The 19,902-nt window shown below is 42.5% G+C and overlaps 1 protein-coding gene across 2 annotated transcripts in view; it reads right to left on the bottom strand.

The window, feature by feature from the left end:
* Nucleotides 1-8,856, bottom strand: part of LOC121275690 (probable thiopurine S-methyltransferase) — a 46,747-nt gene extending 37,891 nt beyond the window's left edge. The window contains exons 1-2 of one of the 2 annotated variants that reach the window (XM_041183250.1): nucleotides 8,459-8,856; nucleotides 5,841-6,095 (exon numbers count right to left, since the gene is read on the bottom strand). In XM_041183250.1, coding sequence (XP_041039184.1) covers nucleotides 5,841-5,872 — 32 coding nt within the window. In that variant the 5' untranslated portion in view covers nucleotides 5,873-6,095; nucleotides 8,459-8,856. The remainder of the gene's footprint in view (nucleotides 1-5,840; nucleotides 6,096-8,458) is intronic. The other variant, XM_041183251.1, reaches the window with a different exon arrangement.
* Nucleotides 8,857-19,902: the final 11,046 nt, after the last annotated feature.

A 19,902-nucleotide genomic window follows, 5' to 3' on the forward strand; every position in this document is an offset into this window, starting at 1 on the left:
TAGATTGTATATAGTTGAGGTCCCAGTGCTGATCTCTCTGGCACTCCACTAGTTACAGTTTGCCATCCTGAAAATGACCCTCATTCTGACTATTTCCTGTTAATTAGCCAGTCCTCTATCCATGCTAATATATTGGTTCTAACACCATAAGCTTTTATCTTTTGTACTATATGTGGCACCTTATCAAATTCCTTTTGGAAATCCAAATACACTACATCTATTGGTTTCCCTTTATCCACCGTGCTTGTTAAATTCTCAAAGAATACTAATAAATTTGTCAAACACGATTTCCATTTCATGTAACCATGTTGACTCTGCCTGATAGTATTACAATTTTCTAAATGTCCCACAACTGCCTCTTTGCAAATGAATTCTAGCGAATTCCCAATGACTTTAGGCTAGCTGGCCTATTGTTTCCTACTTTCTGTCTCCTTTCTTGAAAAGAGGTATTACAATTTCAGTTTTCCAATCCGCTGGGGCCTTTCCAGAATATAGGGAATTTTGGAAGATTACAACCAATGCATCCACAATCTCTGCAGCTACTTTGTTTAAGAAATAGAATGCAGGCCATCAGATGCAGGGGACTTGTTAACCTCAAGTCCCATTAGTATTCCCATTACTTTTTCTTTCGTGATAATGATTACTTTAAGTTCCTCCCTTCATTTTGCCTCATGATTGTCTACTATTCTTGTGATGCTTTTTGCATTTTCTGTTTTGAAGATGGATACAAAATATTTACTCAAAGCCTCTGCCATTTCCTATTTTTAATTCCCCAGTCTCTCTCTCTCTCTCACTAAGGGACCAATACTCACTTTAGATATTCTTTTCTTTTTTATACCTGCAGAAACTTTTATAGTCTGTTTTTATATTTGAGTTTTCTCTCATATTCCAATTTCCCCCTCATTTTTTTTAGTTATCCTTTTGTTCGGTTCTAGAACGTTCCAATATTTTAGAACCTACCACTAATCTTCACAACACTGTACACCTTTTCTTTCAATTTGATACCATCCTTAACTTCTTTTGATAGCCACAGATTGTGCATCCTTTTGGTAGATTCTTTCTTCCTCAATGGAATATACCTTTGTTGAGAGTTATGAAATATCTCCTTAAATGTCTGCCACTGCTTCTCCACTGTCTCACCTTTTAACCTATTTATCCAGTCCACCTTAGCCAATGCTGTCTTCGTACCTCTGTAATTGTCTTTATTCAAGTTTAAGACACATATTTCACTCTCAAACTGAATGTGAAATTCTACAATGTTATGATCACTCTTGCCTCGAGGATCCTTTACTATAGCATCTTTAATTAATCCTGTCTCATTACACATAATCAGTTCCAAAATAGCCTCGTACCTGGTAGATTCCAGGATGTATTGTTTAAGGAAGAGTTCTGAATACACTCTCTGAAATCAACCTCCAGGCTACCTTTGCCAATTTGATTTGTCCAATTGATGTGAAGATTAAAGTCACCCATAATTACTGCACAAGCTTCCATTATTTCTTGATATCTACTGTGTAGCTACTGTTAGCAGGCCTATAAATTACTCCCGGCAGTGACTTCTTTCTTTCACTATTTCTTATCTCCACTCAAACTGATTATACATATTGATCTTCTGAAGCAAGATCATTTCTCACTATTTTACTGATCTCATCGCTTAGTAACAGAGCTATCCCACCTCATTTCCTTTCCTCCTATCCTTCCAAAATGTCAAATATTCTGGAATATTCAGGACCCAACCTTGGTCACTTTGCAACCATTTTGCTGTAATGGCTATCATATCATGCTCATTTATTTCTATTTGTGTAATCAATTCATCCACCTTGTTATTAATACTATGAGCATTCAGTTACAGGGCCTTTAATTCTGTCTTTTTACCATTTTTGCTTACGCTGACTTTTTTTGCTGGTGCACTCTTATGTTAGTACTTTGTCCTTTCCTGTCACACTCTGGTCATCATTGCCCGTAACATTGCCCTGCATCATTGCCTTGACCTTTCCCTTTAACTTTCCAAATCTCCCCTCCTGTGAACCCTCCTCCCAATTATTTAGTTTAAATCCCTCTCTAGTCCTAGTTACATGATTCAGCAAGACATTGGGCCAATGTGGTTCAGCTGAAGGCTGTCGCAATGGTACAGCTCCCATTTTCCCACATGCCATTGCCCCATGAATTGAAAACTATTTCTCCCACATAAATCTTTCTGCCATGCATTCAATTGTCTAATCTTATTTACCCATTTGATATTTAATTTAATACCAATTTGCTTGTAGCTCAGGTAGCAAGCCACAGATTATTACTTTTGTGGTTCTACTTGTTAATTTAGCTCCCAGCTGCTCATACTGCTTTAGCAGAATCTCTTTCTCAGTCCTACCTATGTCATGGGTGCCACTATGGACCACGACAATTGGATCCTTTCCTTCCCATTCCAAGTTCCTCTCTAGCCCCAAGGTTCTTAACCCTGGTCCTGGACAGGCAACATAACCTACGGGACTCACGCTCTCAGCTACAGAGAACTGTATCAATCCCCTTAACTATGCTGTTCCCTACGACAGCTACATTCCTTTTGACTCCCCACTTGAATACCCCCTGTACCATGGAGCCACGGTCATCCTCTCTGCCCTCATCCACACAAGCTGCAAGATGCTTGAACCTGTTGGACAATTGTAAGGGCTGAGGCTCTTCCAATGCTACCTTCTGGATCCTCATACCTGACACCCTCCTATTCTTGACCATGAATGAAATTCTAAGTATATAGTTTAATGGGTGTGGCTGCCTCCTGGAACACAGTGTCCAAATGGTTTTCCTCCTTCCTGATGCCTAACATGCATCCGAAGCTCAGACTCCAGCTCTCCAATTCTGAGCTGAGGTTCCTCAAACACTTACTGCAGATATGGTTGCTTTGGATCACAAAGGTGTCCACCAACTCCCATGTGTTACAGCTGTTAAACATCACCTGCCCAACCATTTAAAAAAAATAAATTAGGCTTAGAAATATCTGTAGTTATATCAAGTGGTTTAACTGGTTAAGCTATAAATGTAATGTAATACTTATATTTCCCCAGTACCAGTTTAAACTACTGCCCCTCTTTAAAGAGAGAAAAAACACCTTAGAACTCACCAACCAGTCACCTACCTGCTCACCTAATTATGGGCATCTGGGCTTCAGCTCTCATATCCTGCTGCTGGTATTTGGCTTCCTCTCTTGGACCACTCCTCTTTTGTAAACAGTCAGAACAGCACCACCTCACTTACTGCACCAACTTCACTCGGTTACCAAATTCCCAAGTTCACTCTGTCTCAAGCTGCTACCTTTGTGCTTGCCTACTTCTTGCACTTAAAAAGACCACCTGTATTTATACTAGCTGAATTTCTAGAGCTGAGTTAGCATTGCTGGCTAGAGAAACCAGTTCTAATTAGCACCTAATTAACTATTGTTGCCTCTCTAGCAAAGAGCTTGTTTATCCTAAGACCGAAAGAAACTTAACTTTAACAGTAAAATGTAATTAAATGCTAAATACAAAGATTTTAGAAATGGATGAGATTTTAGTAAGAGATTGACCCTTAGAATTAACCCTTGAAATTCTCTCACTTATCAAATTGTCAAGCTCATACTCTGTCTTGAGTTGCACTCAGTCATGAGTTGCTACCTTAATGTTTACTTAAACGTTCAAGGAATTTACATTATTGCAACGTAGTGGAAGAAATAAGTGAGTAAAGGTGACAGCTTTCCCATGATTACAAAAATCAAAAGAAGAATCAATATAAATGGAAAAAACTGGAAATATTCAGCAAGAGTGCCATTATAATGGCACTTGTTCACTGCACAAGTCCAAACTGAATGTGTCTGAGTATAACAAGAGTAGCTGGACTTCTGCCACCACTCCCCACCTCACCCCCGCTGCCAACTACCAGCTAAATAAAACCAAGTTGTTCAGTTAACATCCGCACATCCCCTGTAACACTAGATTCCCAAGAACATTTCAAGAGCAATTGGACTGCTGTACTTCTGAAGGCTGGTCCTGCTTCCATAGAGCAGTTCCGCAGATCTAAATGTATTGCCATTCAGAGGCACTGAGACAGGAACAGTGCAGGTAACAAACAGTGGACTATTCTTCTTATTTCATTGAGCAAGTGGCCCTTCAACTTCCAAGTCACTAGAAAACCAACAACTGAACTGTATTCTGAAAAACATGGTTGCAGTCTGACTAATGTGTGACTCTTGTCTAACAGCAATGTGAGTGTTTCTTCTTTGCTCAGTTAGGGACAGACGACAAATAGCAGTCTAGTGAGTGACACCTATACACATACCCACCATTGCAAGTTTAACACAGCTCAGTATCATGTGGTTCTAAAGATTAAGAGCATCATTTTGCCAAATGTGGTCAGCGTATTGGTCAACATGGTCTTAAGAGCAGAAAAGCTTAAATGGAGACCAAGGAGTATTCAAAATTATGAGAAGCTTTGAAGCAAAGAGAAACTGCTGCCTCTGGTAAGTGAGTCAATAAACAGATTCAAAATGTTCAAAAAACCAAAAGGGAAAATAAGAAATTGGTCCAGATATTATAGCCTTAGTTGCAGCAAATGCTGAGACATTCATAAGATGTGTGCATTTCAAGAGGAGTGTTTGCTTATGCTGGGATCTGAATATGGCAATTTGGGCTTATTGCCCAGAGGTTATGCTCACTTTCACTTTTTTAGGGCTGATACTGACAGGCACAGAACCTGCTCAGGAGCATATCCACCATTAGAAAGGCCCTAAGGTTGGGACTGTGCTATGAATTGCTACATAATTTTAAGATCATTCAAAATTGAATGAGAGTGACAGATATTGAATCATCTGGCAAACAATATATGGATGATGGCAATAGAGCTGAATTGGGCATGTCACTATATACAGTTCCTTGTCACTATATACAGTTCCTTTTAAATTGAGCATGACGAGTGAAGGAGATAGTATCACCTGTGTTCAATCTTCAAATGATGTGGTAAGCATGCATTGAAGGTGACCTGGGCAGAAGTTGATAGGGGAAGTGTTTCCATCAGTAAATATAAATAGAAGGCTGGGCAGATAATTCACTAAACTGTCAGTCTAAATGTTTTTGTGTTCCAGGTATTGTTAATGACTATTGTTGGGATCTTCTGAGGTAGGGTTTAACATCAACTTTATTCAAAACATAAAGGATAACTACATCTAGAATGAGACTCCATCCTGACCACATGACTGCTAGAGAACCTGTTCATGATAGTCATGTGATCTTACATCAATTCCTCAAGATGATGTGAACTGTCTCACCTACATATTCACATTAACCTTTTGCACTACAATCAGGACGTCTGAAATTTGTTTTTGAGCCAGCTTTTCAAAGAGTATGAAATCTATATTCAGGCCCAAACAAGGGTAGTGTAACTAGGCATCTTCTTAGACATTTCTGGTCGATACTTTACTTTGCAGGGGGAGGGGAATGCAATCTTGGAATTTGCTGCCCGCCTGCTTCGCAATGGGGATACAGACCCCTGCTTGCCTCCTCCTCACATGGGAATGGGTATTAAACGGTATAACGTTCTTTTAAAAGGTATAATTTGTTCATTTCCCAACGTTTGTTTGGCTTCCTACCATTCTTTTGAATGGCATCTTAAAAACAAACCAAATGTGCAATGGGCAGGAATGTATATTGGTCACATAGACCAATAATCATTGACACTTAGTTGAGTATGGTTGTCACTCAGTTGGGTGGCTTTCATAGAAAGTTTGCTAAGTTTAAGATTTTTTCAAGTATCATAATCTCAAATTTAAAAGTTCTAACAGGTTCAAAAGTTCTTAAATTATAAACCATCCAACTGACTGGCTGCTTGACCTCGAGGGGCGTGTCTTCATTTCGTGATGTCAATGGGTGCTTGACTTCGTTGACAATGCGGCTCGCTGCTGGGTGTCAATGGCTTTGCTGCTGGAGCCCTGCTGCAGCAGGAGGAGCAAGATCCTGCTTCAGACTATGAACCAGGTGAGTCCTGATTTCTTCGTGACGGCAATGGTGAATTCCACACCGTTGCCACTGACCACAAAATCCAGGCCATAATTTCACGCAGAGGATTGTGATGATCTGAAACACCGGGATAGTGGAATCAGATTCAATAGAAACTTTCAAAAGGCAATTGGACATGTATCTGAGAGCTCATGTGCTAGGTTATTGGGAAAAGTTGGATGTGGGACTAAACTATTGTTGGGATCTTCTGAGGTAAGGTTTAACATCAACTTTATAGACCAGTCAGCCTGACGTCGGTAGTGGGGAAAATTCTAGAGTCCATTATAAAAGATTTAATAGCTGAGCACATGGAAAACAGTGGCAGAATTGGACAGCGTCAGCATGGATTTATGAAAGGGAAATCATGCTTGACCAATCTACTGGAATTTTTCGAGGATGTAACTAGTAGAGTTGATGAGGGGGAGCCAGTGGATGTGGTTTATTGGACTTTCAGAAGGCTTTCAAAAAAGTCCCACATAAGAGATTGGCGTGTAAAATTAAAGCACATGGGATTGGGGGTAGTGTATTGAGATGGATAGAAAACTGGTTGGCAGACAGGAAACAAAGAATAGGAATAAACGGGTCTTTTTCCGAATGGCAAGCAGTGACTAGTGGGGTACCGCGGGATCGGTGCTGGGGCTCCAGTTATTCACAATATATATTAATGATTTAGATGAGCGAATTAAATGTAATATCTCCAAATTTGCAGATGACACAGCTGGGTGGGAGGGTTAGCTGTGAGGAGGATGCAGAGATGCTTCAGTGTAATTTGGACAAGCCGAGTGAGTGGGCAAATGCATGGCAGATGCAGTATAATGTGGATAAATGTTAGGTTATCCATTTTGGTAGCAAAAACAGGAAGACAAATTAGTATCTGAATGGCTATAAATTGAGAGAGAGAAATGTCCTTGTACACCAGTCGCTGAAGGTAAGCATGCAGATGCAGCAGGAGGTAAAGAAAGCAAATAGTATATTGGCCTTCATAGCCAGAGGATTTGAGTACAGGAACAGGGATGTCTTGCTGCAATTGTACAGGACCTTGGTGAGACCACACCTGGAATATTGTGTGCAGTTTTAGTCTCCTTATCTGAGATTGTACTTGCTATAGAGGGAGTGCAACGAGGGTTTACCCGACTGATTCCTGGGATGGCGGGACTGACATATGAGGAGAGATTGAGTCGATTAGGATTATATTCGCTGGAGTTCAGAAGAATGGGGGGGGGGGGGGGAAGATCTTATAGAAACCTATAAAATTCCAACAGGACTAGACAGGGTAGATGCAGGAAGGATGTTCCCGATGGTGGGGGAGTCCAGAACCAGGGGTCACAGTCTGAGGATATGGGGTAAACCATTTAGGACTGAGATGAGGAGAAATTTCTTCACCCAGAGAGTGGTGAGCCTGTGGAATTCGTTACCACAGAAAGTAGTTGAGACCAAAACATTTTAAGTTTTCAGGAAGGAGTTAGATATAGCTCTAGAGGCCAAAGGGATCAAAGGTTATGGGGAGAAAGCTGGAGCAGGCTATTGAGTTGGATGATCAGCCATGATCATAATGAATGGCGGAGCAGGCTCGAAGGGCCGAATGGCCTACTCCTGCTCCTAGTTTCTATGTAAACTGGAAAGTTATGCTCTATGATTCTTAAGCTCATCTTCTGGAGCTGTTGAGTCATCGGAAAGAGAAGGGTCACAATCTTTCTCAGTTTATAGTCGAGGAAGTTAATCCAAGAAATTTTTTAAAAACATGTCCCGGAGGGACAAGCAGCATCAGATTATCACACTTTCGCCCAAAAAAGCTCCACCCACATTAAGCAGTTATGTTTTCCATCTGCAGTACTTCCCTGTGCCTTGATCCTGTCGCAATGGGTTACTCACTTCGTCTTATACGTAAAGCGAATTGGTCAAAAGAATGGTAGGAAGCCAAACAAACGGCGGGAAATGATCACATTATACCGTTTAAAAGAAACGTTAATACTCATCTCCATGTGAGAAGGAGACAAGCAGGGGTCTGTATCTGCAGCGCGAAGGAGGCGGGCAGCAAATGTCAAGATTGCATTCCTCCGCCCGTCGAGACCAGTGTCGACCAGTAACTCGGCAAAAGGCAGAAAAAGATTGGGAAAAAAAGACCTAGGTCAGCGGATAGCAACAAATCTGTAGCTATCGCACGTCCGATAACTTCACTAAATAAACTGCAAAATCATAAGTCAGAATTAGCAAACTTTCAAATTTTAGGCTCGGGCAGGACACAACTTCACACTGCAGTGCACAGGGGACTGATTTTATTGGCGGTCTGTAACTTGTCATCATTACCTAATTGGCAGAATTAAAGTCATTTCTTTACAGGAAATTAATAAGACATTTTCTCCAGAATACAGCGAATGGTTGATCACACCACAAGTTTCCACAAAATATAATTTAAAATAAATTGTGAAATATTTATGTACCTGTACTCCTGGAAAGCTGTCAGCTTCTTGCATTTAACTCTTCTTAAGTCGAAAGTTTACATGGTGTGAGCTCAACAATGTTATTTTGGTTATGATACTTCACGTCGTCCACTTCCTGCTTCCGACAGCCAGTATTTTTGAAACTCTGCGGCACCTCCTCGATCGGAGGAGTGCAATATAAACCTGCTATCTCCGTTAAACTATGAAGGTCCAAGAAATCGATCTTGCTTTTTACCCAGTTAACAGAGGGGAGTTAAAATATGCTAGAGGGGATGCAACAATTCGTTTTCTAGACCCTCGACTGAGAAAGGGCATAAAACAAAAGTCAGTCTTAGTATTCCGGCTGGTGATTGTTGCTCTCCAAGTGATTATCCCTCAGTAAATATAAATGAAACAGAATATCTGGTCATTATCTCACTGCTGTTTATGTCCTTTATTTAAATGGAGAGAGATTATAGAACGCTGAGGTGCAGTAGGATCTGGGTGTCCTGATACATGAATCATAGGTTAGCATGCAGGTGCAGCATGAGATTAGGAAGGCAAATGGAATGTCGTCATTTATTCCAAGGGGAATGGAATATAAAAGTAGGGATGTATAAGACGTTGGTGAGACAACATCTGGAGTACTTGGTACAGTTTTGGTCCCCTTATTTAAGGATGGTTATAAATACTTTAGAAGCAGTTCAGAGAAGATTAACTGGACTGATACCCGGGATTGGGGGTGGTTATCTCATGAGGAAAGGTTGGATAGGCTGGGCCTGTACCTCAGTGGGTACAGAATGAAAGAAAAATGAAAGGTGACCTTATTGAAACATATCAGATCCTGAGGGGACTTGACAGGATGGAGGCTGAAAGGATGTTTCCTCTTATGGGAGGGACTAGAACTGGGCTACACAGTTTAAAAATAGGTGGTCTCCCATTTAAGATGTAGATTAGGAGAATTTGTTTTTCTCTCATAGGGTTGAGTGTCTTCGGAATTCTCTTCCCCAGAGAGTGGTGGAGGAAGTCATTGAATATTTTTAAGGTAGACGTAGATAGATTCTTTACTAACAAGGGAGTTATCGTTGATAGGTGGGAATGTGGAGTTGAGGTCACAATCAGATCAGCCATGATCTTATTGAATGGCAAAGCAGGCTCAAGGAGCCTAATGGCCTACTCCTAATCCTAATTAGTATGTTCATATCAGGACTTTCATGACCCGAGTGAGAGAGGGTTTGTAGACGTGCGCCTTGTGGTGGTAACTGCATTCGGAGACTTTGGATGGAATACGGCTGCTAGATAATGCAACCCAAGGGCTGAAACGATTGAATGAAAGTGAGTGATCCTATAAAAAGGTTGAGTTGAAAAGACTAAGATTGCTTGTGGTGCCACATTTATACAGGAATTAATCACAGTGCTTGTAACTACATGAGGTGTATCTTTGTTGCATCAGCCACTTAAAGTGAAATTTACTTTTTTGTTTGAATTCCATTGGTTTTAGGTGGTTTATTACAGCAAAAGTGAAATCTTGTACAGCGGTTTTCTTTCTGTTGACATTGTGGGGATTCCTTTTTTTAAAAGCTATCGGTCTCTACAGGGATCATAACAGAATAGAAAACAATTTTTTTTGAAAAGGTGAAAGATATGTAGATATTGGCAGAGGGGTTTGGGGGTTCTTGTACACAAATTACAGAAATTTAACATGCACGTATATTAAGCAATTAGGAAAGCAAATTGTATATTTGCCTTCATTACAAAGGAGAAGGAATACTAGAGTAAGGAAGTTTTGCTGCAATTATCTTTGGCTTTGGTTCAGATCACACCAGGAATATAATTTTAGTCTCTTGACTTCAAGGAAGGACATACATGCCTTAAATGGGGCAACAAAGGTTCACTAGATTGATTCCTAAGATGAGAGAGTTGAGTAGAATGGTCTATATTCTCTAGGAGTTTAGGAGATTCAGAGATGATGTCATTGAAACATGTAAAATTCTCAGAGGACTTGACAGGGTCAATTGAGAGGCTGTTTTTCCCCTGGTTGGAGAGTTTAGAACAGGAGGTGGCAACCTGCAACTCTGAAACTGCATGTGGTTCTTCAGCATCTCATTTACAGCTCCCAGCCTTTTCTAGTTGCATTGCATTATCACAAAAAAGCCAGAAGATGACAAACCAAAGAATCGATGGCAACACAATTTGCTTTGTTGAGTTAGTTCTTCATTTATTTAATCAAAATTTAGTTTCTATGCCGTCAGGCTACAAAATAGCATTTTTAAGGATTAGTTTGGAAAATATGTGGTAATGTGGTCTTAGAAATCTAAGTTAAAAGTTCAAACCGTCCTTAACAGGGCATCTCCGAGTTGTCGACAGTTTTATCATGCATCAATTCATACATGCATTACAAATGAGAGGTCTGGAGTAGTGAAGAGGATCATGTGATCTGTCCGGTGTGGGCACACTCACGCTCTGTCTGGCGAGGGCGTGCACGTGTGCTCATGCTCCGTCTGTCTGTTGTGCATGTGCTCACACACCATAAGATCATAAGACAGTAAGGCTTAGGAGCAGAAGTAGGCCATTTGGCCCATCGAGTCTGCTCTGCCATTCAGCAAGATCATGGCTGATCTGATAATCCTCAATTCCACTTTCCTGTCTTTTCCCCATAACCCTTGATTCCCTTGCTGATTAAAAATCTGTCTATCTCAGCCTTGAATATATTTAATAACCCAGCCTCTACAGCCCTTTGTGGTAAAGAATTCCAGATTCACTACCCTCAGAGAAGAAATTCCTCCTCATCTCTGCTTTAAATGGTTGACCCCTTACTCTGAGATTATGCCCTCTGGTCCGAGACTCTCCTACAAGGGAAAACAACCTCTCAGCATCCACCCTGACAAGCCCACTAAGAATCTTATGTTTCAATAAGGTTGCCTCGCATTCTTCTAAACTCCAATGTGTACAGGCCCAACCTACTAAACCTCTCCTCATAAGAAAATCCCTCCATACCCGGGATCAATCCAGTGAGCCTTCTCTGGATTACCTCCAATGCCAATATATCTTTCCTTAGATAAGGGACCAAAACTATTCACAGCATTCTAGGTGTGGTCAAACTAGTTCCTTATACAGTTTTAGCAAGACTACCCTATTTTTATATTTCATTCTCTTTGAAATAAAGGCCAACATTCCATTTGCCTTCCCTATTACCTGCTGAACTTGAAAGCTACTTTTTTGTGATTCATGCACGAGGACTCCCAAATCCCTCTGTGCTGCAGCTTTCTTCAGTCTTTCTCCATTTGTGATATTCAGCTCCTCTATTCTTCCTGCCAAAGTGCATAACCTCACATTGTCCCTCATTATATTCCATCTGCCAAGTTTTTATCCATTCACTAAACCTGTCCATATCCCCCTGTAGACTGTGTCATCCTCATCACTTGCCTTCCCACCTATTTTTGTGTCATCCGCAAACTTGGTGATCGTACATTCATTTCCCTCATCCAGGTCATTAATATCTATTGTAAATAATTGTGGCCCCAGCACTGATCCCTGTGGCACTCTACAAATTACAGGCTGCCATCCTGAAAGTGCCCCCCTTATCCCAACTCTCTGTCTTCTTTTAGTGAGCCAATCCTCTATCCATACTAATATACTATCCCCAAGACCATGGGCTCTTATCTGATTAAGTAGCCTCATGTGCGGTACCTTATTGAATGCCTTTCGACAATCCAAATATATTACATCTAATGGTTCCCCTTTATCTAGCCTGCTTGTTACCTCCTCATAGAATTGTAATAAAATTGTTAGAGGGATGATTTCCCCTTTATGAAGCCATACTGATGCTGCTTAATTATATTATACATTTCTAAATGCTCTGCTATTACATCCTTTATAATACTCTAACATTTTCCTGATGACAGATGTTAAGCTAACTGACCTATATTTACCTGTTTTTTGTCTCCCTCCCTTTTTGAATAAGGGTGTTACATTAACAGTTTTCTGGGACTTGTCCAGAATCTAAGAATTCTTGTAAGATTACTACCAGTACATCCAGTATCTCTGTAGCAGCTTCCTTTAATATCCTAGGATGCAAGCCATCAGGTCCAGGGGACTTATCGGCCTTTAGCCCCATTAGTTTCCCTAGTACGTTTTCTCTCCTGATAGTTATTGTATTTATTTCCCTCCCCCCCCCACCACCTCCCTTTACCCCTTGATTATTTAGTATTTTTGGAAGGCTATTAGTGTATTCTACGTGAAGACTGATGCAAAGTATTTATTCAACTCTCTGCCATTTCTTGGTTTTCCATTATTACTTTCCCAGCCTCATTCTCTAAGGGGCCTATGTTCATTTTGGCCTCTCTCTTCCCTTTTATACATTTAAAGAAGCTCTTACTGTCTGTTTTTATATTACTTGCTAGTTTACCCTGTTTATTTTTTTCCTTTTTATTGGTCATCTTTTGTTGGTTTTTAAAACTTTCCCAATCCTCTAGTTTACCACCAATCTTTTGCCACATTGTGTGTTTTTTCTTCCAATTTGATACTATCCTTAACGTCCTTGGTTAACCATGGTTGGTTTATCCCCTTCCTCAAATCCTTCTTCCTCACTGGGATACATCTTGTGAGTCATGACCTATATTCTTAAAAGTCTGCCATTGTTCATCAACCATATTTTCTGCTAAACTCCTTTCCCAGTCCATTCCAGCCAACCCTGCCCTCATTCCTTTGTAATTACCCTTATTTAAGTTTAGCACAGTTGTTTCTGACCCAAGTTTCTCACTTTCAAACTTAATGCTAAATTCTACCATGTTATGGTCAATGTTTCCTAGGGGATCTTTTACTCTGAGATCATTTGTTAAACCAGCCTCATTACCAGAACCAAAATAGCCTGATCCCTGGGTGGATCCACAACATTCAGGAAACTGCCCTGAATACAGTCTGAATTCTTGCTCGTGGCTACCTCTGCCAATTCAAGTGAAGCCTGTCCCACCAGAGCCTTCTATACTTTCTTAACCCCATTCTCCCACCTTCTCCCCGTAACCTTTGATCCCCTTACTAATCAAGAATCTATCTATCTCGGTCTTAAATACACTCAATGACCTGGCCTCCACAGCCTTCTGTGGCAATGAATTCCATAGATTCACCACTCTCTGGCTAAAGAAGTTTCTCCTCTAAAAGGTCTTCCCTTTACTCTGAGGCTGTGCCCTCGGGTCCTAATCTCTCCTACTAATGGAAACATCTTCCCCATGAACTGAAACCCATTCCTCCCACACCAATCTTTGAGCCACACATTTAACTCCTTGACTTTATTTACCCTATGCCAGTTTGCCAGTGGTTCAGGTCGTAATCCTGAAATTATTACCTTGGAGGTTCTGCTTTTTAATTTCGCTCCTAAATGTTCAAATTCTTTCAGCAGAACCTAATTTCTAGTCCTATCAATGTCATTGGTACCAATGTGGACAATGACAACTGGATTCCTCCCCTCCCATTCCAAGTTCCTCTCCGGCCATGGGGAGATGCCCTTAACCCTGGTAGCGGGCAGGCATCACAGCCTTCGGGACTCACGCTCATGGCTGCAGAGAACAGTATCTATCACCCTAATTATACTGTCCCTACCACATTCCTATTTCCTCCCCCCCACTTGAATGGCTTCCTGTACCACAGTGCTGTGGTCAGTTCGCTCATCCTCCCTACAGTCCCCGCTCTCATCCACACAGCTTGCAAGAATCTCATAACTGTTGGACAATTGCAGGGTCCGAGGCTCCTTGAACGCTGTCCCTGGGTCCCCATACCTGCCTCACCTGCAGTCACACCATCCTGTACCTGATCACCGACCAAATTTGAATGATCTAATCTGAGGGGTGTGACTGCCTCCTGGAACAAATTGTCCATAAGACCATAAGACATAGGAGCAGAAATTAGGCCAATCGGCTCATCAAGTCTGCTCCGCCATTCAATCATGGTTGATAAGTTTCTTAACCCCATTCTCCCACCTTCTCCCCATAACCTTTGATCTCCTTACCAACCAAGAATCTATCTATCTCGGTCTTAAATACACTCAATGACCTGGCCTCCACAGCCTTCTGTGGCAATGAATTCCATAGATTCACCACTCTCTGGCTAAAGAAGTTTCTCCTCTAAAAGGTTCTAAAAGGTCTTCCCTTTACTCTGAGGCTGTGCCCTCGGGTCCTAATCTCTCCTACTAATGGAAACATCTTCCCCACGTCCACTCTATCCAGGCCTTTCAGTATTCTAAGTTTCAATCAGATCACCCCTCATCCTTCTAAACTCCATCGAGTATAGACCCAGAGTCCTCAAACGTTCCTCATATGCTAAGCCTTTCATTCCTGGGATCGTTCTTGTGAACCTCCTCTGGGCCCAAAATTGCTCACAATATTCTAAACGTGGTCTGATCAGAGCCTTATAAAGCATCAGCAGCACATCCCTGCTTTTATATTCTATTCCTCTCAAAATAAATGCCAACATTGCATTTACCTTCCTAATTACCGACTCAACCTGCAAGTTAACCTTAAGAGAATCCTGGACTAGGACTCACAAGTCCCTTTGCATTCCAGATTTCTGAATTCTCTCCCCATTTAGAAAATAGTCTATGCCTCTATTCTTCCTACCAAAGTGCATGACCTCACACTTCCCCACGTTGTATTCCATCTGCCGCTTCTTTGCCCATTCTCCTAACCTATCCAAATCCTTCTGCAGCCTCCCCGCCTCCTCAATACTACCTGTCCCTCCACCTATTTTTGTATCATCTGCAAACTTAGCCAGGATGCTCTCAGTTCCTTCATCTAGATCATTAATGTATAAAGTGAAAAGTTGTGGTCCCAACACTGACCCCTGCGGAACTCCACTAATCACCGGCCGCCATCCTGAGAAGGACCCCCTTATCCCCACTCTCTGCCTCCTGCCGGACAGCCAATCTTCTATCCATGCTAATACCTTGCCCCTAACACCATGGGCTCTTATCTTACTGAGCAGCCTCCTGTGCAGCACCTTGTCAAAGGCCTTCTGGAAGTCCAAGTAGATAACATCCATTGGCTGTCCTTTGTCTAACCTACTCATTACCTCCTCAAAGAATTCTAATAGATTTGTCAGGCATGACCTCCCCTTGATGAAACCATGCTGACTTTGCCCTATTTTACCATGCAATTCCAAGTATTCTGAAATCTCATCCTTAATAATGGACTCTAAAATCTTACCAACGGCCAAGGTCAGGCTAATTGGCCTGTAATTTCCCATCTTTTGCCTCACTCCCTTCTTAAACAGGGGGGTTACATTAGCGATTTTCCAGTCCTCAGGGACCCTCCCTGACTCCAGTGATTCCGGAAAGATCACCACTAACACCTCCAGTATCTCTTCAGCTATCTTCTTCAGAACTCTGGGGTGTAATCCATCTGGTCCAGGTGATTTATCCACCTTCAGATCTTTCAGTTTTCCTAGCACCTTCTCTTGGTAATGGCCATCATACTCACCTCTGCCCCTCGACTCTCTTGAACTTTGGGGATGTCACTCGTGTCTTCCACTGTGAAGACTGACGCAAAGTACCTATTCAGTTCCTCCGACATTTCTTTGTTCCCCATTACTACTTCTCCAGTGTCATTTTCCAGCGGCCCAATGTCCACTTTTGCCTCTTTCTTACCCTTTATATATCTAAAAATACTTTTGCAATCTTCTTTTATATTACTGGCTAGTTTACCCTCATATTTAATCTTCTCCCTCCTTATTTCTTTTTTAGTTGTCCTCTGTTGGTCTTTGTAGCCTTCCCAATCCCCTGGTTTCCCACTGCTCTTCGCCGCATTGTATGCTTTCTCTTTAGCTTTTATGCTGTCCCTGACTTCCCTTGTCAGCCATGGTTGCCTCGTCCTCCCTTTAGTATGCTTTTTTTTCCTTGGGATGAATTTTTGCCGTGTCTCCCAAATTACTCCCAGAAACTCCTGCCATTGCTGTTCCACTGTCTTTCCTGCTATGCTCATCTCCCAGTCACTTCTGGCCAGCTCCTCCCTCATGCCTCTGTAGTTGCCTTTATTCAACTGTAATACCGTTACATCTGATTCCAGCTTTTTCCTCTCAAATTGCAGGGTAAATTCTATCATATCATGGTTACTTCCTCCTAAGTGTTCCTTCACCTTAAACTCCCTTATCAAATCTGCCTCATTACACATCACTAAATCTAGAATTGCCTGTTCCCTAGTGGGCTCCACCACAAGCTGCTCCTAAAAGCCATCTCATAGACATTCCACAAATTCCTTTTCTTGGGACCCACTACCAACCTGATTTTCCCAGTCTACCTGCATAATGAAATCCCCCATGATCGCTGTAACCTTGCCTTTTCTATCTCCTGGTGTATCTTGTGCACCACATCTTGACTACTGTTCGGAGGCCTGTACATAACTCCCATTATGGTTTTTTTTTAACCTTTGTGGCTCCTCAACTCTACCCACACAAATTCTACATCATCTGACCCTATGTCATTTCTTGCTATCGATTTAATATAATTTCTTACTAACAAATTAACCCCACCCCCTCTGCCAACCTGCCTATCTTTTCGATAGGATGTATATCCTTGGATATTTAGCTCCCAGTCCTGATCCCCTTGCAGCCATGTCTGCGTGATGCCCACCACATCATACCTGCCAATTTCAATCTGCGCATCAAGCTCATTTACCTTATTTCGTATACTGCGTGCATTCAGATACAACACCTTCAGTCCTGTATTTCCCGTCCCCCTTCTCATTGTCGTTCCTTTATCTGACGTGCTTGAAGCTAGATTCCTAGCCCTTTCCAAACACTCTGTCCTATTTTGTGCTCTGGAGACTTTAATAGCCTCTCCTTTCTTTTCAGTTTTTTCATAATTTTCCATGAAGTTGAATCCACCCCCCCACCCAACATGCTAACCTGCTGCTTTGTTTCCCATTAGTCATACTTCTTGGAGTTTTACCCTTCCCTCCACCCCCACTTTCTCGTTTAAAGTCCTGTTGACCACCCTATTTACCCTTTTCACTAGAACAATGGTCCCAGATTGGTTCAGGTGGAGACCATCCCAAGGGTACAGATCCCTCCTGTTCCAATACTGATGCCAGTGCCCCAGGAAATGGAATCCCTCTTTCCCGCACTACTCCTGTAGCCACGTGTTTACTTCCCTTATTCTCGCATCCCTATGCCAATTTACAAGTGGCTTGGGTAATAATCCAGAGATTATAACCCTCGAGGACCTGTTCTTTAATTTAGTTCCTAGCTCCTGATAACCCCCAAGCAGGTCCTCTTTCCTAGTCTTACCGACGTGGACCACAACAACTGGATCCTCCCTCTCCTTCTCCAATATCCTTTCAAGCTGGTCAGAGATGTCCCTCACCTTGGCACCGGGCAGGCAACATCCCATGTGGGACTCTCGATCCTGTTTACAAAGGAAGTATCAATTCCCCTAATTATAGAATCCCCTACAACTCCCACTTGTCACTGTTGAGTGCAAGAGTCCTTCTCCTCGATTCCCTCCTGAGTCGTGGTGGCTGCGATGACTTCTCCCAGAATGCTTTAGTCACTTCTCACTAGCGCCCTCTGTTGGATACCCTTCCTCCTGTTGTGTCCAGGTAACTTTCCCCTCCCTGATGTGACAGAATGTCTGCAGCTCAGAGTCCAGCTCCTCAACTCGGATCGAAAGTTCCTCGAGCTACAAACGGTTACTATGGATATAGTCTCTCTGGATCACCTTGGTGTCCAGCAGCTCCCACATGCTGCAGCATCAACACATCGCCCGTCCTGCCATCACTATCGTATTTAATTATTTTAATTTTAATCCATCTCTCGTGCCCACTCACGCACCGTCTCGCGCACATGCAGGCTCTGTTTCACACACACACATACTCATTCATACACTCTGTCTTACACACACAGGACTTAATTTTATGTTCCAGCACCGGTGGGTTTTCAGGCGGAGTGAGAGGGGTGTGAAACTGAAGTAACAGTATTCTCTCCAGGTTCCCGCCTATCCTGGCCACGCAGCAATTTTATGCTGAGGTGGCAAGGCCTCAGATGGGAAGCTAGCCTTTGCTCCATTTGAGGCCGTTAAGTGGCCATTTGGCCACTTAAAGGCCATTTCCTGCTCTGCCTCAATTTTTAGGCCAGTGGAAGGATTGTGCTGGCATGGAGAAAGCCCAAAATTTAACGGACTTAGATCTCAGGCGGGAAGTGGAGTGGGTGCTTCCATTTGAAGCCCCCTTCTGAAGTTAGGTGCCCTCTGAACCTCACTCCCCCCTTGCCCCCGGCCTCTCTGATTGCCCCCTTGGCACTCATTCAAGCATTCTAGGCCCAGCCATCTTCAGCTGCTTCATCAATGACCTTCCTTCCATCATAAGGTCAGAAGTGGGTATGTTTGCTGATGATTGCATATTGTTCAGCACTATTTGCAAGCCGTCAGATACTGAAGCAGTCCATGTCCAGATGCAGCAAGACCCAGACAATATCCAGGCTTGGGCTGACAAGTGGCAAGTAACATTCGCACCACACAAGTGCCAGGCAATGACTATCCCCATCAAGTGAGAATCTAACCATCACCCCTTGACATTCAATGGCATTACCATCACTGAATCCCCCACTATCAACATCCTGGGGTTACCATTGAGCAGAAACTGAACTGTCATGTAAATACTATAGCTACAAGAGCAGGGCAGAGGCTAGGAATCTTGTGTCGAGTAATGCCTCCTGACTCCCCAAAGCTCGTCCACAATCTCCAAGGCATAAGTCAGGAGTGTGATGGAATATTCTTCCCTTGCCTGGATGAGTGCAGCTTCAACAACACTCAAGAAGCTTGACACCATCCAAGACAAAGCAGCCTGCTTGATTGGCACCCTTTCTACATTCATTCCTTCCACCGCTGACACACAGTGGCAGCAGTGTGTACCATCTACAAAATGCACTGTAGAAACACCCAAGGTTCCTTAACATCTTCCAAATCCATGACCACTACCATCTAGAAGGACAACAACAGATACTCGGGAACATCACCACTTGGAAGTTCCCCTCCAAACCATTCACCATCCTGACTTGGAAATATATCGCCATTCCTTCACTGTCGCTGGGTCAAAATCCTGGAACCCCCTCCCTAACAGCACTGTGCATGTAGCTATTCCACATGGACTGCAACAGTTCAAGAAGGCAGCTCAAGGACAGTTAGGGATGGGCAATAAATGCTGGCCTAGCCAGCAATACCCACATCTCTTAAATGATTTTTAAAAAATGGGTATGGGGCATGCTTAGTTGGCAGGGATGTGACCCCCACAGACTCTTCGGATGGCAGGAAGCGAGGCTTCGGTATTTGAAAAAAATCAGGCCGCTGTCTCTCTTCCACAAACAGGCCTGAATTTTTCAGATGGTGCGGTCTCATTTCCAAAGAGTTGGGTGGGAAACACATCCCCGCTGACTCCCGAGTGCCCCACAGTCATTACAGTCAAATGAGCGTTAGGTGGCTGCAG

This window comes from Carcharodon carcharias, chromosome 3 (genome assembly GCF_017639515.1).
Source record: "Carcharodon carcharias isolate sCarCar2 chromosome 3, sCarCar2.pri, whole genome shotgun sequence".
Classification (NCBI taxonomy): domain Eukaryota; kingdom Metazoa; phylum Chordata; class Chondrichthyes; order Lamniformes; family Lamnidae; genus Carcharodon; species Carcharodon carcharias.